Here is a 23,653-nt window from a genome sequence, read left to right as displayed (position 1 = left end):
AGAACACAGAGAGAATGATTCCACAAGAGCGCCATGGAATGTCTAGAGCTGATATCTAAAGCAGTCCTTTACTTTTGGAAATGTATTAAGAGAGAGAGAGAGAGAGAGAGAGAGAGAGAGAGAGAGAGAGATTGATTCAGGCCATGCAGAAAAGCTTCAAGGATTATCTACTAGCCAGAAAAAAGTCGATTAAAACTTGGAGTCGATTGCTCTATTTTTCCATCTTATAAGATCAATGTTGAATGTTGTAAATTTGAATGTAATATTGCTACAAGTGTTACTGTACTTGTACAAACTTGTAAAAGCTGGTAAATGAAAGCTAAATAAGAAGATCAGGTTCCAGTCCACAGCTGAACACTTCTGCTGTTTTTGAGGAACGCCTGTGTTTACCAATAGTCACATATTTGTGTTTACTGCATGTCAAATGTATGTGTTTGATGTTTGTCATGTTAGTGTTCACTCAAGGTCACATGTTTGTGTTTATTCCATGGTCACATGTTTGTGTTTATTCCATGGTCACATGTTAGTGTTCACTCATGGTCACATGTTTATGTTGAGGAAGACTCACTCTGTAACCAAGATTCCAAATAATCAGACAGGTTTGATATAAATTGTAGCTTGTCTTTGGTTGTACGATGGTTCTCAATTTGATTTTTGTCTCTGTCTCACTGTGAGACCTTAAACCAACTATTTTGAGTCACAACTCAAGATTTTCCCCACGATCACAAATATTTCATCACAAAACAAAATTGTGCAGTAGACACCTGGCTTAAAGGGCCATGTAATTAGACAAAGCTTTCAAAAGCTATTATCCAAACATATATTTGACCCAAAGTGCACTGACAAAACAAGAAGAGTACAAGAAGAGTAATAGTAAATCTGTTGAATAAATCAACAATTCCTTCCCAAATCTCCAGCTAACTCATTTCTGCTGAAGTCCATTTAATACTTTTTAATCCCAATAAAATAATTGAGCTACAAAAAACAATTTTGGAAAGACGCTATCGTTTGAATGCCCTATTCAAAGTCATGAAGATCTCTTTCAATACCAAACAAAAGGTAAAGTATAAGTCTAGGCACTTACACGTTGAAGAGGTTGAGTCCGATACGGTAGAGGCGTTTGCGGTGTGTGTCCGTGGAAAGTGTGGGTGAGCGACATAGGGCCGGGTCCTGGCAGCGGTCTCTGGGAACTGACACCACCAGAGCCTGCAGAGACTCAGGGGTGGGGGTCCCAGGAGACTGTGAGGGGTGGCTGTAGTGGTACTGCTGGTACTGAGTGTAGATCTGAGCGGGGTGCTGGGTGGATTGAGTCCCCGTGGAGACTGCTGTGGAGGTAGAGGTACTGGTGGAGCCAATATCCCCTTCCAATTCCCCTGCTCCTCCGGGTAATGGCACTGCGGACCCCCTTCTGGAGCCTGGATCACCTATTTCCAACTCCTCGCTGGGGGGAGGGGCCGGGAAGTCGTCCTCATCCCCCAGAGCACTGACAGAGGTCTTCCTGCTGCCTGGAGCTGCTCCTCCGGCGGTTCCCAGGGAGGTGGTAGTGGTAGTAGTGGCAGAGGAGATGGTGTAGGAGCTGTTGGTATCTATGTGAACAGTGACGTCTCTGAAGGCCATGAGCAGAGAGCTGGCACTACGAGGCATGGCCGCGCTCTCTGCTGCCACTCGCAGGGCTCCGGGGTCCATGAGCAGACCCTTCCCCTCTCCGGTCTCTCCAGACAAGCTCCACCCACGCAGGGCGTCATCGATTGACTGGGCCAGAGAGTGAAGCTGCAATAGACAACAAGAAGAGGTTTTCATAGTACATTGACATATCTGGAGGTAATTTTCGCTTATGAAGGTAAACTGTCATTCTTTCTGCACTTGGCTAAGGCCGACTGCACTAGTAGATTTTTGTCTGACTTAATGCCCAAATTCATAGTAGAAGTAGATTATTTGTGGTGGCACTCCTTTTGACTGTGAGTCAGTGTGATTCTTACAGTTGTTGCTTGCAATCAGCCAATCAGAGCAGCTCGTCTGCGCTTAAACTGTAGAAATGGCAGAAGATACAAACATAAGTTTGTGTTTTTATTAGACACCCCATTCAATCAAGTGGCATTTTTGTTGTCCTGTAACAAATCTTTTCTGAAAACGGCAGGTGTGTATAAGATAACCCTTCTGCCTGTGGTCTGCACACTTTTTGTAACAATCTTTAAATCCTCTATTGCTCAGCTGGCCTAAGCTAAGATCTTTGATGCATCACAATGGTTTTACACACCACTGTCTCAGTTGCTGGTGCACTTGTTGCTAGGCAATCCCAGAGTTTCTCAGCGCTAAACTGACCTCCTACTGGTGGTAAATCATAATTACTTTACCTCTAATGTTTTAAGAAGTTCACAATTGTTGTATTTATTGTTATTTTGCACAACAGGCATGTTTTTTACTTGTTCTTCAGAACCATCTTATATTTGAATTACATTTAAGGTGGAATGTTCAGATTTTTTTTGTAGCAAACCTGATATATAATTATTTGTTCATGTGCAAATAAAGCCATTGAAGTTGAAAGGATGTTATTACATGTGTGAATGCTTCAATTAGCAATTTTTCATTGAATCTTCCCGTTCTATTTCTGACACAAGCTGACAAGCCGGGGCCAGCAGAAACTAATTTACAGCTGCTTTATCTGCACAGATGGTACTTGTACAATCAACACAAAAGTGCTTTCAGATCTGCTGCTTCTCAATTGTCATTGTCAAGTCTGTCTTCAAATCGCTTGTGCACACATAAATAGTCCACCTTATTCAAATGTGTGAACCCAATCACAACTTACTCTTTCTCTCACCTTCCACTGTCACAGCATTTACTGTACATATACAGAGATCTCCAAGTGCGCTAAACAACCAAACTCAATTTATCTTTGCCCCAAAACCTATAGTCCCACTGTTAAAAAGGCCCTATTGTCATGCTGGCCCTTTAAGGGGCGGAGCCTAGACCACCGAAACCGAAAGGAGCAAGCTGCATGAGGAGAGAGAGAGAGAGGAAAAGAGTTTGGATACGGAGTTTGCCATCGCGGTTTATCAGAGTTTATAGTTAAAAGTAGTAGTTTGTTTGCATCCCAAGTTCAGTATTGTGTGCGTGACAGAAGTAAGTAAAGTTGGCAATGCATGTGTGTATTAAGTTTAGTGTTTTAGAGTTGTTTGCTGCTTAATTGATGCATGCCTCCATCACATGTACATCTTAAAGTGACGCTAATGTCGGTGCACTGTTTATATGTGTAAATGTGCTACTGTTACAGCGTAATCCTGTCAGTTTATAGTAGTAATAGCAGTGTTTGTGACTTTATATATTATATATGTTAATATTTCATTGGTCTGTTTGTTTAGGACCACACACATACCACCTGTGCAATCAAACTGTAAAGAATACTTCAAGATATCAATAAACCACCCTCAAGTAAAGAGGGACTCTTCATTTGAGCTCTAACCGGGCTCACCACAGTGATTCGTCAGCCCACACCAGCACAATAATTTAAAACCTATCTTTTACCCACTCTATCATCATCATCATCATGAGTGGATAGAACTCACAGCAGTGACGTGCGGTGAGGTTCAGGGCTAGTGAGGCACCAACTCTTTCAGAGTCAGATTTACAAACGCGAATGAACCCAAAAGAGCACCTTAAACAGGTCGTTCTGGACTAGAAAGAGGAGAAGCTGTGCAGGAGACTTGCATTCATTCCTCACCGTTTGTGTGCTATACAGTCCGACTAGATCCGTCCTTAGTCTCACAAAGTCAAAAAACCTTGCATATTTTGACAGGCTCTGCAGTTTTGTGTCACAATCCACAAAACCAAGGAAAGCTAGCTCACCAAAATTATCAAACCTGATTTTAATCTGATCGCTGATGTTATCAAAAATGTTAAAGAACCATTGCCTCCGTTCATCTCTGACTGACATCCCAAAACAAACTAGACTGAGCAATCTAAAGTTTAAAAAGTTTGAACACGAAAACATTTCAGGGCAAGCAGTAGTCAATCCCAGGATCGCTAACCTCTAGGCTAAGTGTAGTGTAAATTCAGCCAGCGTTTTTAGAGATATCGCTCCGTCTGAAGCAACCCGTTCAACTCCGGTGTAGGTCATGCTTTAGTTAGAACCTTTTGCTTTGATTGAAAATCCAGATTTGCGAAACGTTTTAACTTGGAAATGTAATTGTCCACATACAAAATAATAACGAAGAAGATAGCGTACCTGTCCACACACGGCCGGGCTCAGCAGCGCCCTCTTCCATGAGGCACTGATTCTGATGCCTCGCTGAGTGAACTTTTACTGCAGTTTTATAATGAATCTGTGAGCCTAAAAAACCTTTCAGAAATACATTTCATACATTATCTAGAATATGGAAGCACAGAGCACATCGTCAAGTTTTTTATTATTATTATTTATTTGTTATAAACAGAGGGAGGGAGCGACACCTTATTTGCATTGCACCAGCTCAGTTTGTGAGGAGTTTGTGTGTGCTCCAAGAGGCAGAGCAGGTATTGCCTCCTCCCTGTATCTGAAATTTTTGACATTCTTATTTGATAAAATATTGTTCGATACTGGATTCAAAGAGAAAGGGGGTTTATAATACATACCAGATGAAAAAATATTAATATTTTTTATTTATTTATTCCCCCCCCCCCAGATTGACAGGTGAGGCACTGCCTCCCCTGCCTCCCTTGAATGCACGTCAATGACTCACAGCAAGAATTGCCACCCAGGCCTTTCTGTGCAGAGGGCAGAACATGATTCTTCCCATGTCTAGGTGGGTTTCCTCCAGCCACTCCAGTTCCTCCCATCAACTCAAAACATGCACAGTAGGTTAAATCCTCCAGCTACAGTCCTGACCAAGTCTAGCACAAAGATCTGGAGATGGGTCCCAGCGACCACTGCAGCTGACAGGTGGCCCCAGCAGCACTGAAGGATGCAGAGGACAAATTTCTCTACGAGGACAGTAAAGTTTACCTTAATCTTAACCGTAGGTGCCAAATGCTCAGGGGTGTCTAATTATTTAGCAATAGCAACAAAACGTTGGATCTATAATTGGTAATAAATATGCTGCTTATACATATGCACTTTTGCAAGCATAGATAAGCGACACCTGACACTGAGCATCTGATTTTCAGACATGAGAGACTGTTTTTTTAAGTTCTTAAACACATTGAAATGCTAGTTTTTACTTTGACTTCAACATAGCAGACCAAAACAAAACCACACGTGTTAGTCCGTGGTGGAGGGACATGGTTGTCATCTTAAATGGGTGAATACACGCCCAAACATGACTTATATTTTCTTCTTACCTGTGCTGTTGAATGCCTGGTTTGTTCCTAGTGTGATGGGACTACACTGTTACATGCAGCAGGAATAACATTACACACGCATTTCTCCACATGTGATCTTTGGGATTCAAATCAAGACACCTCAATCGTTGTTCCTGGCTGTACATGCATTTTGAAAAGTTATCCAGTTTTCATGTAAACATAGTGAGTGATCCATCATAAACTCCACCAACCACCACACCTCACCTTACCTGTTCAGAGAAGCAGTCCTCCAGCTGGGTGAGCGAGGGCCCAGGCATGGCTGTCTGTGGAGGCGGCTGCGGCATACTGGAGCTGTGGGGTGCGTTGGGTCCTGAGGCGGGTGAGGGGGGTAGAGAGGTGGAGCGACAGGGTGGAGGAGGTGGAGTCTTGGAGCGCAGAGGGACCTGTCCTCCGCCAGGGTGCAGGGAGTAGCTGTGCCTCTGGGTGGCGTTGCGACTGCGGCCTGAGGGACTGGGCTGGCGCAGCGAGATCCGACGCGGAAGTTTACTCTCTGACAGGGAGTTTCGGATCTTTTGGAAGTTTTTGCTGAGCTGGTACTGTCGGAACGCCATCTGGATGCGGCAGGCGGCATGTCTTGCTATCAGGTGGCCACCATACTTCAGCTCCAATTCTTCAATCTGAGGTAGAAAAGGAGAGAGACATTTAAGCAATTATGACACTGCAGTTGAATTTTAAATTAAGAGATCAGTTTGAAACGTTTTGAGGTCAACTTCACAAAAACTTTTAAATTGAAAGTTTGAAAAAAGAGTTTTCCATGTAATACAGTCAAATATACATAAGTTGTTTTAAATGTAAAAATAACCAACATTTCACAGCACATATGTGGGACATATAAATCTGATTAATGGACAGAGACAGGTTTAAGTTTCTTGCTTACTTTTGTTGACATATTACATAAGGGCTATTCAACTTAGGTTTCCAGAGGGCCAGATTTTTCAGAGGGCCAAGGCCTCTGGGCCAAATGTGCACAACACGCCACTAAAGTAACTCCTGTAATTTGGATGACACAAAATATCCTCTCTTTCATTAATATAATAAAAATAACTACTTACAGAGTCGATTTCTGTGAGGAACAACAAAAATTGCCCATCCAGTTCTGAACCAGAATTAAACTAGGACTAGACTAGTACCAACCAGGTCTAAACCGGGACCAAACCTGAATCAAAACAGGTCTAAAGCCGAGTTAAACAGGGACTAAACCAGACCAAACCTAGGCTTAACCCAGAAATAACTCAGTAAACACGTTTTTTTGTTTTGATTTGTTTTAATATTTGAAATATGGGGCATGGGCCGGATTAAATTACTTGGAAGACCTGATTTGGCCCCTGGGCCAGATGTTGAATAGCCCTGCATTGATACAAAAAAGGGGGTTTTGAGTTTCTTATTTAGTATTTGAGTATATTAGAGTTTCTGAGTAAAAATTGACGAAAACTTAAACTTAAATAAATCAGGCTTTGAATTAAATACTGATGAATCCTTCCGTACCATCTGTCAAAATAATTTGAAGCACAAAAATAAAAAGTTTGGTGTGTGCAGGAGCTACACTTTTTGAGAAAACGGCATTTGAAGTTACAATGTCCCATCTATGGATGCAAGTGGATTAAATTAAATATTAAACATCTTCAGGAGCAATTTGGGCAATGCTGTTGTTTCCATTTGAAAGATCTTATGTTGAGAGAGCAAACTGCCAAAAAAAAACTAGCCTTAACTAGGAATGTAACAATAACCAATATATCCTTAAATGACTCACAATAATATCATAGGTCAGTCACAATCCTTATCCTTTGCTCCATTTCAGTGCAGACAACAAAAACGTGTATGACAGTAAGGATTCACATGAAAGGCCTCTTCACGATATCACAATATATATTGTGCCATGAGATGAATATTGTGATTATATCGTACTGTTAGCAGTGGATTTTGTTACAACCCAGAAACCCAGCAATAGGGAAGAATATACAAAAATACTATAATCATACAATAAATATGTCTCTAGGTGTGACTGCTGCTGAGGAACAATAATAAACTGAAAGCACAATCTGACCTCTACATATATTTACCCATATTTACCCAGTCACCTCTACACGAGCACTCTTGTTTTGCCCTCTCATGAAAAGACAAAACTGCATTAGTCATGGGTATATCCTTGCACCTGAAACTGTACGCCTCAGTGTTTTTAAAGCAAGAGGAATCACTGCGTTATATCTGGAGCAAGGATCATCGATCATCATTTAGCGACTAATACGCTCTGATGGGCCGGGGAGCAGGATGGATGACTTGTGACACACACTCCTGTTTGGACGGCTGGCAGAGCGGCTCCGCCATAACATTAGCCTCCTCTGGCATTACTACGTCCCACAGTGGGAATCAGAGGAGACAATGCGATGCTTTTTCCAATCTTCCAATCCAACTCAAATCAAGTATGAGTCGGTCTTTGAGAGAAGATTCTTCAATGCTTATTGTATTTTGATTGCTACATTCACTGTGGATCTTATACAATATTGGAATCTATAGTGGGATGTGGCGTGTGTGTGTGTGTGTGTGTGTGTGTGTGTGTGTGTGTGTGTGTGTGAGCCTGTGAACATGCAGCCACTTGTCAGAGGTGGATTCAAACTCACGACACTGCAGCCAGTCCACCTGAAGGCATGTGTGCTATCCACTCAACCACTAAGCAACACTCTAAAGTCTATTTAACTGCACCACACTCATTCTGTTCACTTCAGGGCTCAAACTGCCCCCACTAGTGTTTTAGCTTGATCCTCAATGCTCTTTGCAGACCTCAGACAAAACTGACTTGTTTTTCATCCGTTAAGGGCCTGTACTCGATATATTTATATATAAAGTGATGTCTCTGAGGGTCAGACTGGACCATTGTGCTGTCTGTATTAAATTTTAGAGCATTTTATCCTTTGTGAAGCAGGAAGTGGACTATTAGCATACTAATGTTTGTTAGCTTTATCGGGACAGTAAACTCTTACATACAACTTACAACTTATTTAAAATGAACTAGTTCTGTTTCTCATGTTTTTAAGACCGTAAAAATCTGTTACAGCCCCCTTAATGTACAGTAGCTTTTTGTTATGTCACGACCACAAACTTTAATACATTATTTCCATTTTTTGTGAAAGGGCAACAAAAAACAACAGACAATTGTGAAGTGAAAGGAAAATTACACATGATTTCCGGATTTAAAAAAATGCAAAACCAAAAAAGACCAGCTTGCAAAAGTCAAAACTTTGTAGAATTGCCTTTCCCCTCATTAGAGCTCTCTGCCAGCTTTGCTCAACTACAGAATTTGAACCCATTATTCTCAAGAAAGCTCAAGTTCAGTCCAATTGGATGGAGAGAATTTGCGATTAGTTTTCAAAACTTTCCACAAATTCTCAATTGGGTGTTTTACACCACACATGGTGTTTTGCTTTTAGGCCAAAAAGTAAAATTTAGTCTCATCAGACCAGAGCACCTTCTTTAAGTTGATATGACATTTCACCTGTCGTCTGTTTGACATGGTTTATTTATAAAAAGTGTTTGATTCAATGTAGCAGATGCAACAAGACTCTAGATCAATCACAACCTTTTTAATTAAAAAAAAAATCTTAACAACAATCAGTGAAAGTGTAAAACATTTCAATCTCATTAAATATAATAAATGCCGTCGTCTGTGCTAATCCCAGAGTCATGGAACACTCAAAGCTACAAACTTTGAGTGGTTAATGCACAGAACACGTAGGCCAGGCTCTAAGTGCAGTCGGCCGCAGGGTCGTGAGTTCGAATCCCGACTGCATGTCCTCCCCTTTCTCTCATCCCCCATTTCACCCTGTCCTCTCCTGTCTAAATAAAGCCTATGGGCAAAAAAAAAAACGTTTATCAGCCTAGCCACACAATAATATGTAAACTAGCATTAGCCAACTGCTAATTACCTGAAACAAACAGCTAGTGATTTCTGCAAAAACACGGTCTCCAAAAGTCATTTAAAAATCTGTAATAATTTACTAACAAATCAAACTACACTTTATTAAATGTTGTGTTTTTTCACATCTAACATTCTAACATCCACAGACGCCAGTGTACATTGTGTTGCAGTCCCTCTTTCTATACAAAGAGCAGAACAATAGCGCACACTTAAAGACAGCAGAGTGGGAGTGGACTTAAAGTGGGTGTGAGTGAGAGGACATCCAACTGCAGCAGCCCATAAAAACGTCTCTCTCCCCATCTGTAGACGTTATTACCAGTTACCATGACAACCTTACATCCTTCGGCGTTCCTGTTGCCGTGGAATCGCTGGTATTCTTTTTTCATGTCAACACGGACCAAAATAGATGATTTGAATGGGATCGTGAGGAGGGAGAAATGTCAAATGTTCATCTTTCACTTTCTTTTACTGCATTCTGCCCACCTGCAAACTCATGTTCTGCTCAGGATTCTCTCCCCTCACACACACACACACACAGACACACACGCACGCACGCACACAAACACACACAAACACACACGCACACACACACGCACGCACACAAACACACACACACACACAAACACACACATACACAGACACACAAACACACACATGCACACAGACATACATGCACACACATATGCACACACACACACACAGACACACACGCACGCACACAAACACACACAAACACACACACACGCACACAAACACACGCACACACACACACACACACAAACACACACATGCACACACACATGCATGCACACACATGCACGCAAACACACACGCACACATGCACGCAAACACACACGCACACACACACACACACACACACACAAACACACACATGCATGCACACACATATGCACACACATGCACGCAAACACACATGCACGCACACACACATACACACACATGCACACACACGCGCACACACCCACATGCACGCACACACACACACGCACCTACACGCACACACGCACCTACACACACACACCTACACGCACACACACACACATGCACGCACGCACCTACACGCACACACACACCTACACACACACATGCACGCACGCACCTACACGTACGCACACACACACCTACACGCACGCACACACGCACATACACGTAAGCACGCACACACACATGCACACACGCACACACATGCACGCACACACACACACACGCACACACATGCACGCACACACAAGCACATGCACACACGCATGCACACACACGCGCAAGCACACACACACGCACACACACGCGCAAGCACACACACACCTGCTTGTTCTTGTTTTCGTACTCGCTGGGGCCCTCTCTCTTGGTCCCCTCCACAGGCTGTGCACATGACGACGTCCCATCTTCCAGGCTCAGCAAGGGTGCACTGTTAAAAATAAGGGAAGAGTAAGTTTTTCATCTTGTCTACATTCTTATCATCCATGGTTGATTATCTTGTCTGCATTATTGTGGGTTTGCCGTCATTTTTCTGTCATTGAGATGGTATATTGATCTTACTTGTCTGCCCAGTGCCTCATTTATCTTTATCTTGTATTAACAGTGACAAGGATTTTTGAAAAAACGTTTAAAAATTAAATTCACACTAATTAGATGAAGCGTCACAACAGTGGAATAATCAGAGGAATCCAAATTGTGTTGACTTAAAACCAGTTGAGAGAAAAACACTGACATCTTTTCCCCTCACAACCAGACCAAATGTGCATGACTTTTTTTTTTTTTTTAAAGACAAAGTCCATATTCCCTCTAAAATAGACTGAAGTACATCCATCGGCACGGCTATGTTTGTTTTGGTTCTTTGGGTGCTTCACCTTTGGCTTCCGCCCAAACCACAATGCAGCCCTATGATTGGTCTATTCCTGCACCACTGGTGGTTTGGGCCCCACAGTCGAACACACTAGCAGAGACCTAACAAGATGGATTCTCAAAAGTTTGTGAATTCACAAAAATTACGAGAATCCATCTTACTGGCCCATGAATACGTTTCAACAACAAATCTTTCCAAAATGCAGTTATTTAACAGGCTACTTTAGAACTGATGTTCTGTTCACTCATACAAAGTTTAGTCTTAATTTGCCGTTTGTAGTTATAAGACCAATTGGAAAACTGGTGATGTGACTTGTTGACAGATGCGATGGTATTGGTCGGAGCAGGTATAAAAGCTAAGCTTTTGATTGTGTGCACTAAATCACTGCAACAAAGCCTCAGTGCTCACAATCATTTAAATAATTATGTCCAATAGATCATATTTTACTTTACTTACTATATTTTACCTGCTTGTGTTACCTGTGCGACCTCTGAGCAGCTCATCTGAATCTGAACCGGCTTGTCTTAGAGTGTTCTATAGTATGGTATTAAACTCATCAATCACCTGGGAGACAAGCAGGTGAAGCCGCAGGGCCAAGTTACAGGTCAGATCTGTGGAGAAGTGAGCCAATAACAATAAATGTGTTTTTAGGTGTGTTTTTAGTGATAAAAATACCTGTGTAATTGAATACACCAGTTTTAAGCTGCACTTTGTAAAATTATAAAAACAATATCAACTCTAAAGTGGATGTGTCCAGGTCCCCTTTGTATGATAATGAGGCCCTTCTTAAGTCTTGCCTCTTCCCTGTGAACTGAGCCAGAAGCCTGGTCTGCAGTCTGGTCTCAGTTCACAGGTTCAAACCTCAGAGCAACAACAGGTCTAATAAATAGCTTGACATACTGTATATGTAATTTCAAGCACAGTTATTATGAAGCATAGTTATGTTCTGAGTAAACACTGCCAAAAAAGTAAATTTAGTGAACTGAAAATACATACCGGTATAGTGTTGAAGGGAATTATGTATATTTAAAAGATGCACAAGCTGAACACGGTGGATTCCTACCAGAAAAGTTACATAATGTGCCTTTAAATAAACATAATGAGATGTTTGACATGCAGTCTGCATGCTCACCAACCTCAAGAATCAAATAAATTAGATGTATTTAACACTTGTATAAGTTAAATTGGTATACTCACTGGAGGTCACAGTCATGGAGCTATGTAAAAATTATGACATATTACAACAATCAAGATGATATGACATTTCGATTGTTGTCTATTTGACAATTAAAAGCATTAGATGATAACAGAGGCAATTTGGCGGAACAAGACAATCCTGAACTCAAAGGGGAACCTTCACAGAAGGCCTACACATTTCAGCATTTAAATGCTTAATTTAATATCATATTTGCTGTTACTTTGCATTAAGTTTGTCAATAAAATTTGGACAGAAAGCAGAAGGCCCTGTGTTACTAGCATTGGCCTGGCACTGACCAATCATTCTCCTTTACAGTTGATTGACATCAGGCTCTAGTGCAGTGGCTAGTCCCGCCCACAGCTTTCTGCGGACTGTAGGGACTGCACTACTCTGGTGTAATGACTGAATGGGCCTTTAGAAGGCGCACTACCGTGTTTGCATTGAAAGTTTGATGGCGGCTTGTGGAGCTATTAACATAAGATGTTTCTCTCCTGGGTGAGTAAAAGAGGAAGAAATAAAGAAAATATGGCTTTGTTTGAATTGCAATAATAATGTGATTTGCAGTTTACCCTGAAACATGCACTGATTACACATGATACTGTACAATATGTAGAATGTACAATAAGCGAATAAATCTCTCATCTGGTGAATGAGAAATACAGTACAAGACAATAAACTGATGTATCCCCTGTTGACGTATTGTATTAATAAGCTTATGTTGTGATGTCGAGGTTGAGACACTATTTCACACTAATCTGTGGCACAAACTTTTTAGTTTATTAGTTTGACTTCTGGGAAGGGATGTCTATAGGTTATGGTAATCGATAATCGTGATTATTTAGGTTGGTAAGAACCAAAAAATAATAACCATGACAATGTTAGAGAAGAAATTGACTATTTTTTGTTCAATAAATAGTCCAAAAAATTGACAATTTGGCTGTTTTTGTCAAATTTAACTTAATTTTGTCTGTCAGAAAGTAACATTTTGTAAAGCCGGCCACAAAATTGAGGAATAGTAACATGTTAGACAATGGGAAATAAAGATTTTACTGTTATTTGGTCACAGTCTCAATAACCGTGAATAATTGTGATGATTTTTCTCACAATAATCGTAACACTGAAATTTGATATTGTGACATCCCTACTTCTGGGTGAAAGTGTGGCCAGTGGTTGTGCATAGTTATTTGTACATTGAAAACAGTTGGTCACATGTGTCTAGACCGTTCTTCAGGATCGTGTTGGCATGTTTACTGATAGTTGTATTTGGAAATAAGTGTTTGAAGGGCTTGGTCCCAAGGCCATGGTTCATCTCTGCATAAACTCTATGTCAAATAAGACTTTTGAATAAAAAATACTTCCTAACAACAATCCGTGCAACTTGTCAGAACAGTCAGAAGCAGCCATGGGTAAAAAGCATTTCAATCACATTCAATATAATGAATGCTGTTGTCTGCGCTAATCCCAGCGTCATGTTCCTAGATGGAACACTCAAAGCTACACAACCAACCAACAATATCTGAGCCATGCAGCTTCATAGGAAATATGTATCTGTATGTCGCTGTACTATTCATAAAAAGTGCGTAAAGACTTGATATTCAGCACATTTTGCGTGGCTAGACTGATGTCAGCAAAGACTTGTAATCAAACCCTAAGAGCCTCTATAATGGTGTGTAATTACGCCGGGTTGCAGTCAGATAATGTTGCTTGCATTTTCAATCTTTCTCTTGATCCAGATAATGCTTACTCCTATCACTTGAACACAAAGGGGAATAAAGCACACAAAATAGTGCTGCAGAGATAGCAGGTTTGTCCAGTTTCACAGCTGCATTGTGTGAAATGTAGTGTAAAATGTAAAGAAGTGGAGGTATGTTCGTGACTGGCGTAATGATATTAAATTAACAGTTTTTGAATGTGTCAATGTAATCTCTCCTACATCCAATATCTACAGCAGGGTTCTCCAATAGGCGGCCCACGGGCCAAGTCCAGACACCGAAGCGTTTTGGTCTGGCCTGCAGCCTAATTTCCCATAATCAAAAATATATTATTTAATGTTTTTCGCGTACAACGTACAACAACCGCAGCGCTCTGTGCTGCTTTGTGGCAGCTCCTTCGCTGGTCACGGTGGGCCAGAGAGCCCCGGTTCATCTGAAACAATGGTCTGTCAAAGCACAAACGTGTGATAACAGTAAATAACAGCTTCACTGATGATTTAGTGTAAATGTAACGTGTAAGGATCGTGTGCCCAGAGTGTTTGGAAGTCTGCTCGACAACGAGGAACATTAGACGCTGTGGCACCGGAAGACAGGGTACATCAGACTGCTGTGTGGGGTGTGCGTATTGTCAGGTTATGACACGGACCATGGTCTCATCCTGGAACATGTGCATTTTTGCTTTAGGCGCGTAAAGCTGATTTCTCTGTGAATATGTGTTATATTGTAACAAAACACGCATCATTTTACAGCTAAAGTTTCAGCTAAAGTGTCGTAGAGAACGTAACTATGGAAGCAAAGGAAAGATAAAAAATAAATAATTTCTCAGGTACAGATCCGTTTCAAGAACCTTTTCCCATTCTCCATTTCATTACATTGCATATATTTTAATGCTCAGTCTAATAAAAAAAAAGTAAAGTGAGTTGAGAAAGAAGTGGCCGAGGTCTGGGGCTGCTGCAGGTCAGAGAACTCCAAAACATGCGTGATACTGTGCATATGACCTAGTGACAGCTGAGTTTGTTCTTATGCACTAAATAGCAAAGTAAGCTTTTTTTGACAGCTACTGTAGGCTACTATGTTTTTAATATAATTTTAACCAAATGTTCTAATGACATTTATTTTTCAAATAGGCCATGGTTTAGTCCTTTTTGTGTCCTTATTTAGTCCTGCTTTAGTCCTGTTTTATAGTTTATCCATGTTGTTCTGGAAAATATACTGGTAGTTAGTTTAGTCTTGGATTAAACCTGGTCTTGGTCCAGGGCTGCTTTGCACTAGTCAAGTCAGGTTTCTGGTAAACAGGGGATTTGCATTGCCTGGGTTTTTAGGGATCTTCTCAAAATGGGTTGAAGCTGAAAAGACGAAAGACTGGCTTCACATAAAATGTTAACGCGTTGATAAAACGATAGTAGCTTGATAGACCCTGCTCACCTCTAGTGAACATCTCTGAACATCCTTTGGTATGTTTATCAGTAGAAGTTATGAATTCTCCAAATAATGTCACCTGTTGTTTACTCAATCCACATGGTCCACGGCGCGCCGTGGCCAGCGCGGGGAGCGGGGCGGGTGCTCCCTCGCACGGGCCGCGATGCGCCGTGCTCCCCCGTACGCACTTCCCGTGCTACGCGCCGCACCCGCCGCCTAATGTTGGCCTAATGCTCGTTGCTGAGAGACTTTTTTAGCATTTCAAAACAATTACTGCCACAACGATGTATTGAAGCTTCAAAGCGACAAAAAGACGAAATGAAGGTTCAACCTAGGTTTTCATGTTTTAGTAATGTAATATTGTTATGATATTTTACTTAAAGGTGGTATGGACGATTTTTTTCAGCAAATTTTTTATCATATTTCCTCGTGGCGTGGATAAATCATTAGTATCAATCATAAAACGCACCTACCGCTCACCTGCAGCCGCGTCAGGCTCGTCCCCACGTTTCCGCGTGCCTAAGCGCATGGATCTATCATAATATAGTTCCCTCAGTGTACGGGGCAAACTGAACACGGAGAAAGACAGTTCGAGCTGACGCAGAAGTGGACAGAAATCTACGGGAGACGAGCGATGCGATGCGCTTCGTTGCGCTAATAAACAAACGCACGTGTGTGTTGTATCAGTCCACACGGGGGAGTGCACATGCGCACTTCCGCCTGCGTTCTCAAATCGCCGAAAAATCGTCCATACCGCCTTTAACAATACTAAAAGTAAAAGTCCTATGTTGATTTCTGTTGTTGAATTGAGTCAATGTGAGTTGTTTGTGGATCTTATAGAAATAAAACATAAAATTGTGGTGTGATTTTGGACCTTAGCCCTTCAAAAAATCTGCCCCCCCTGGAAAATATAATTTGAGACCTTTGATCTACAGTATCCAAAATAACAAGCATCAGCCATGGACAAAGGTTTAGCTGACTTGAGCTGATGTTTAATGTTGTGGCAGGTGTTGTAAAGTGCTCATAAGTCCAACATCAGATGGAAAGAAACTGTTCTTGTGACAGAAGGAAATGGTCTGTATAGACCGTAGCCTCATGCCTGAGTGGAGTGGCTCAAATAGTCCATGTCCAGGGTGAGAAGCGATCTGACCTGCTCATCCCTGAGTCCAGGAGACGTACTGGTCATGCAGAGTTGGGGGTCTTGAATAGTGAATAAAGACCAGCAGTTCCACCAGTTTCCGGTCTGCAGCCGCATGGGGGGCTCTCGACTTGTAGTTGGTACGCCATGCAAATTGTTATCATATTTTTGTTTTACATGCAAAAATCATCAGATCGCGACAACTTCAGCACTGTCAATATGGACATGTCATAACTCATTTTAAAGCCCAGATTTTAAACTTCAAAATTCACACAATGGCGTAAGAGGTAGCCTGGGTCAAAGTTCACACCAGTAATTGTACTTGACATCATTTATGTTTTGGGGAGAGGTGTTTCAATGTTATTAAGTGTATTTACATCATGTACAGCTCTTTTGGTTTATTGTCAAATTTTTAGTCACTATAAAGTTATAAATATATAAATAATGTACATTGTTTGTGTATAAAAGTGTCAATGGTGTGCTTATAAATTAATCACTTTAACGTGGTTGTTCGTGGTAAATAACACAATTAAAGGCAAAGTAAACATCAGGTGATTAATCGTAATCAGCTCAACATTGACATTCGTATCAGCTCCAAATCATTGTCATCATCTGGCCTGGGTTTTAAGAGATCTTTAAACAGCCATCTTTCAATGAAAACTTTAGTATGTGTGTGAGGAGCAAGTGAGGGCCCACACACAGCTGGACTCCTGCTGAAAAGTGACTAAGTTTGTTTGACAGTTCCAGAGCTAAACACAGCTGTGCATCTTTCTTTAATTGTTGATGCCTCTTGACATAACTCCATCAAAACATCTGTTAGTTTGTTTAAGTTGCTCAGTTCAATATTGTTAAGTAAAGGAGAGACACAGCAAATGTATCATCGAGCATGATTAAACCAGATTTGGTTAGCTTCTAGGGCTCTTTTCAAGATGCTCTAAGTGGTATTCACTGCCCATACTCAAAGCTATACACTTCAGTAGCCACAGCTGCCCTTGTACAGACTGATGCTTGCTTGGCTGCCAATCTACAGTACCGATAGCCACTCATTCATACATTTGTACATGGGAAAGTGCTGGGATTGAACGAAGCCACAGCTGCCTCTGCATGCTAATAGTTTTGCATTATACATTCTCAGTATTAGTATTGATGGGTTTCAGATGACATCACAGCATTCTCTATAGACCAATGATATCTAATACAGGGGGGTAGCGAAAATTAATATAGTTAAAATGCTATTCTTTGGTATAATACAAGACGTTAGTTAGTCTAATCACTAATATAAATAATCAGAAAGTGCATTTGTGAATTTTCCATTTAGATATTTCATGGCAAATACAATGTAATCAATAGGGGATTAACCCGTAGAAATTTGTCATGATGATACAAATCAAAATGCAAGAAGGTTTAACTCCCAGGCCAGACCCGGCCCACCCATGTTTCGGGTGGGTTTCCTCCGGACACTCCAGTTTCCCCCATAAACCCAAAACCTGCATAATAGGTAAAAGTCCTCCAGCTGGAGAAGTCCTGACCAAGCCAAGCACATTGAGGGATGGGTCAAGAGTGGCATTAACTTCCACTGCTATGCAGATGACACTCAGCTGTATTTATCAATGAAACCTGATCAGAGCGATCAAGTAGACAGACTTAGTGCTTGTGTGAAGGATAAAAAAAACCTGGATGACACTTAACTATCTGCTTCTTAACCCTGAAAAGACCAAGGTTATTGTGCTAGGCCCTAAACATCTACGAGACGCTTTATCTGAGCAGATAGTCACACTGGACAATGTCAGTGTAGCCTCCAGTTCTACTGTAAGAAACCTCAGAGTCTTATTTGACCAAGGGCTCTCATATATAAACCAAGCCTGTAAAACAGCCTATTTCCATTTGCGCAATACATAGCCAAAATCTGAAGAATCCTGCCTAAAAGCGATGCTGAAAAACGTATCCATGCATTTGTAACATCTAGGTTAGACTACTGTAACTCCCTGCTCGCAGCGTGTCCCAAAAGCTCCATAAAAAGTTTTCAACTGATTCAAAATGCAGCAGCAAGATTACTAACAGTAATCGAATGAAGAGAGCATATTACACTGGTGCTCAAGTCCCTTCACTGGCTCCCTGTCGAGTTTAGAATCAATTTTAAAATCCTACTCCTGACCTACAAAGCCATACATGACATGGCCCCATCCTACCTCAAAGATGCTATAGAACCATATCATCCAAACAGAGCTCTTCGCTCTCAGAATGCTGGCCTTCTGGTGGTCCCAAGAGTCTCTAAAAGTACAGTAGGAGGTAGAGCGTTTAGCTACCAAGCGCCTGTGTTATGGAATCAGCTCCCGGTCCATGTTAAAGACACAGTCCCTTCATCATTCCCTTTGGCCCTCAGAGGCAACTGTTGTTGTGATTTTGGGCCTTACAAAAATAAATTGATTTGATTTGATTTGATTCATTTAAGACCAGGCTTAAAACGTTTCACTTTGAAATCTCTTATGATCAGGAACAGAAATATAAATGTACAGTTTCAGCTACGCTGCCCTAGGAGCAACTATGCTGGGGGAAGTATGACAGCTTGAGCACTATCCTCTGCTTCTGACTATTCTATCAAACAATATTTAATATTTAATTCCACTTGCAATCTGTTCATTGCCTTTTCTTTTTCTTTTTTTCACTTCCCCGAGGGAGTGGGTTAAACCCATTGATGACCTGTGTCCTGGTGAAGCGGTCTCTACGCCATATGGACGGTCCTTCATCTGCCTGGAAGATCTGGTTCTCCTCCTGAATAGCTGGTTCTCCTCCTGACGAACTGGTTCTCCTCCTGAAGAACTGGTTCTCCTCCTGAAGAACTGGTTCTCCTCCTGAGTGGCTCCAGCTCCACTGTCTCCCTCGCGTCCGTCTGTCCGTCTGTCCGTCTGTCCGTCTGTCCGTCTGTGAGAGTCAGATCCCTCCTTCACTGTGGAACTCCAGGTTTCTACTTTTTCCCAGGGAGGTTTTTTGTAGTTTTTTCCTGGCCGAGAAGGAGGGTCTAAGGACAAGGGACTCCCTCGTCCCCCCGGACATTGTTTAATGCATTTTTCACTGTCGCCCTCAGAGTCAACTATTGTTGTGATTTTGGGCGTTACAAAAATAAATGCAATTGAATTGAATTGAAAAATGTGCCTACGGGGCCAATAAACAAACTTAACGATGTAAAGTTTGCTTGCTAAATAAAAAAATGTGGAATGTTTTCCAAAGCAAACGTATAACGTTAGCTTATGGAAAGACTAACAACAAGAAATCTTACTGGTTAGCTCTATTAAAGGCTGTTATAAACAAACTCAATGATTTTATTATTGGTGACATCAAAATCCAGACTTTCTGAGATAAAAGTACGAAGTATGAATGCAAATTGGAGCCCTGACTTCTCATCTTGGAAACTCGAAGATCCGAGGACCACATGAATTCAGCTTTATGTCCATCCAGTAAAATTCATCACATCACCAAAATTGTCGAACTAGGTCTAAACTGTCATATGTATTTAAATAGTGCCCCAAAGCACCATATCTCCTATATATTTGTTTTGAACAAATATTGACCAATGCTGGAGCTTTAAGGCCAATATGCAAAAAGGTGAAAATTGTGGCCATACCAGACATAATTCAGATTGAAAAAGCTGCCTGAGGTGAGGTCCTTTCTGTGTGTACAGACTTCTATAAAGATCCATTATTCATATGTTCATTAGGATCCCTCTGGGGCCAGGACTTCGCTGTACAAGACATAATGCACTGTATCTCTGTGGAACTATTCTAGTTAAATGAGTTATTATAATCTAACAATGCCCATGTAGCAGTTTTTTTAGATCTCCTTTTATTTAATTTAATTTCAAACTGTAATTTGGACAAACAATTAAAAGAACATTCAAAACACAAACTATATCATATGATAACATAATATAGACTATACAAACACTATACCTTCAGAGTTCAGAGGTGACCCTGATACTGCTCTGCTCGGGGAAAATAAAAAACTAAATTATATCAGGCGCAACAAGGTTTCTAAATAAAACATTCACTTTTAATACGCATCCTCCACTGAAACACATTCTAAATTGCAATGAAATGCAAGGATTTCTTCCTATAAGTTTTGAGCCCAAATACACTACTGTAGCATTGTTAAATGAAACTTCAATTAATCAACAGTTAATTTTCCAAAGGGAGGACACAACACACTTTCTACCTTCTAACGCGGCATTTAAAACTTAATATTGTTTTCCACTCTTCTTCACGCGGCATCTGTGATATGATATGGATTATTGCCGCAGTCCCTATCTTTAAAGTGATAAAGTGACTTAGAGGAGCACAGAATGTAAAATGAGACATAATGGCCAAAGCTAGATAGAACGAGCCATAAGGCGTGTGTGTGTGTGTTTGTGTGTGTGTGTGTGTGTGCGTGTGTCTGCGTGTGTGTGTGTGTGTGTGTGTGCGCGCGTGCGTGCGTGTGTGTGTGTGCGTGTGTGTGTGCGTGTGTGCGTGCGTGCGTGTGTGTGTTTGTGAGTGTGTGTGCGAGTGTGTGTGCGTGTGTGTGTGCGAGTGTGTGTGTGTGCGCGTGTGTCTGCGTGTGTGCGTGCGTGCGTGTGTGTGTGTGTTTGTGAGTGTGTGTGCGAGTGTGTGTGCGTGTGTGTGTGCGAGTGTGTGTGTGTGCGTGTGTGCTTGTGCGTGCTGTGGGCAGGCTAGCTGTCTGCCTTCTCAAGTCCATTAAAACACAGGCTGCATCCGAATACATTAGAGTACATTAGAATACATTAGGGGATTTGTGCTATTAATACATGCGGACAGCAAAAGGCTCCGTAATGTCAAGCCCACACACGTGCTGACAGGGTTCACGTCATGCTAGCACTTCTGTCAGATTATATTGTGGTGTATAGGGTTACGGGTAATACAGGCTCGCAGAGGATGAAGGGAAGAGCTCTCGTGGTATTAGTGCACACCAATAGGCCAGATTACATGTACAAAAAGGTATTGAGGGAGGAAAAAAACACAATGTCAATATATAATATGATGCTATTGGCTATAGCTGCCAGATGAGTCTGAGTCTCTACAGGTATTAGAGAAGCTTGTAATGCTTGCAATGATGACAGAAATGGTTTAAAGTGAAAAATGAACAAAGATACAAGTGGTAAGGGTAATATTGTTTGTTCCTATGGTTTTACAACCATAGGAACAAACACTTACGTGTTCATATTGTCGTTTTGTGAGGTTTTGTATATTCTGAAAGTATTAAATGACATTTAGCAATGTTCAATGTAACAAAGTACAACAGTAGATGTACTGTACCCTTTGTTCTTTACTTAAAGGGGACATAAATTATGCAAAATCAACGTTAATGACTGCACGTTAGCACTTCTAAGTCGTGCTGCTGACATTTGTCTTTAAAATCACCCACAAAACAAGGACCAAGACGCTGTGAGAGGTGAGTAAACACGGAAAAAACAAGGGAGGTAGTGCTTCGGGAACTAAACAATCAAAGCTGATGGACTGTAACCGAGTCACCTATTAGCTCTAAGTTTGCAGGAAAGTGAAAGATACGCAAATATCATGGCTATTCAATCAGACCGAGAGAAATTAACCATGAATTTGAAAAAAAAAATATTCTAAACTTTACCGCTCCGAAATAGGTTTGGATCAAGCAAAATATGAACATTTGTTGTAAGGGCGAACCCTGCATGTATTGTCTGAAGAAGAAGCTGAACATCTTGGGGATCCGATTACTCTGACTAAAAGCTATAATGGGAATGAAAAAGGGAAAATCACCGGGGTGGGATGATAGGTCCTCATCTATTAGCAATGATACAGACATCAGGGGAGTTTTATAATGGGGTGAACACTGCATTAATTGTAGTACTACCTAAGCCAGACTAATATGTCCACTCTCATCTCCACTGTCTTCTAGGTGTTGAACTACAGGTTGTTACCACTGCACTAGGACACCAGCCGGTCCGGTCCACCTCCCTCCCTGTAGTGCACAAGTCAGTTTTTCGGTATTGATGGCCCAAGTGGGCACTGGCTGAACTACCAGATGCTACGCCAATGCCCCGGTCTGTCTTGAGAGAGAGGAAGGACGACAGTGCCTTCTTAAGGATGCACAGCAACAGAGCTGTATGTGCTGACCGCAGGGGACAGTAGTGAAGACAGCACAACAGTGGAAGCTCAACTTAAAAAAAAACTGTCAAACAAATATAGGCTTCTCTCACTTCATTTTCTCGGCTCTTTTCCAACAAATGTGATCTAAAAATTGCTGTGGGTGCTGCAAGGTTTGGTTTTCTTGGTGTACTTTTTCTTCTGTTTGGGCCAATTGTCCAACTTTGGGCCAACTTTGTGCACCCACTGGTGGTATTTTAACAGAATACAGATCGGACATTAGAAAAGCTATGGCATTGGAACACACTGAGCTGTTTATGTACGATAATGGAGTATCAATTATTCTATAAGAGTGTCCTTCTTGTCTCGGTTCATTGTATTGGCACATTTGCGTAGTTCTATTGCTTCTTTTATCCAGTGCTGATGTTTGTTATCATCTGTCCAATGACTTTGCTCCATCCAAATCCATAATGTGGTTTTCAGGGCGCTTGTCGTCCTTCCTCTCCCAGAGCGAGAACCATGCAAAAGACTGTGTAAAACAAAAGCGTGTCATCACATCATGTGTCTAAAAATGACTGCAGACAAGCAGTCAAAACATGTCAAGCTACAACACCAAACATGGTCTGAAGACTTAATTCATCTTTTTGGATTCTGCATATTTGTTTAATTTTTTGTTGGTGTTTTACAGCCAGCTGCTGCTGTTATCTATCACTGTCCCTGCCATGGTTTTATCAAGAGTCAAGGTGGCGCAGCAGTAAGTGCTCTTGCCTCACAGCAAGAAGGTCTTGAGTTTGTATGTTCTCCCCTTATCTGCATAGGATTTGTACAAATAAAAACATGTAAATGAGTCTCCAGAATTCCCCTATAAAGAGATTTTAAATCACAGTGCGTCTCTCCTGGTTTATTTTCTACCTCATATCATGTTCATTAAAACTGTATGCTTACATTAGCATGTTGGT

The 23,653-nt window shown here is 41.3% G+C and overlaps 1 protein-coding gene across 2 annotated transcripts in view; it reads right to left on the bottom strand.

Annotated features, from left to right (window-relative positions):
• iqsec3b (IQ motif and Sec7 domain ArfGEF 3b) overlaps nucleotides 1–23,653 on the bottom strand; it is a 92,766-nt gene that overhangs the window by 43,375 nt on the left and 25,738 nt on the right. For both annotated transcript variants that reach the window (XM_072434377.1, XM_072434379.1), the window contains exons 3-5: nucleotides 10,577–10,679; nucleotides 5,547–5,954; nucleotides 1,085–1,770 (exon numbers count right to left, since the gene is read on the bottom strand). In XM_072434377.1, the coding sequence (XP_072290478.1) occupies nucleotides 1,085–1,770; nucleotides 5,547–5,954; nucleotides 10,577–10,679 (1,197 nt within the window). The remainder of the gene's footprint in view (nucleotides 1–1,084; nucleotides 1,771–5,546; nucleotides 5,955–10,576; nucleotides 10,680–23,653) is intronic.

This window comes from Eucyclogobius newberryi, unplaced genomic scaffold (genome assembly GCF_026437365.1).
Source record: "Eucyclogobius newberryi isolate DKJ021-1_F unplaced genomic scaffold, fEucNew1.0.hap1 SCAF_7, whole genome shotgun sequence".
Taxonomy (NCBI): Eukaryota; Metazoa; Chordata; class Actinopteri; order Gobiiformes; family Gobiidae; genus Eucyclogobius; species Eucyclogobius newberryi.
This window is presented reverse-complemented; position numbering and strand designations above follow the sequence as displayed.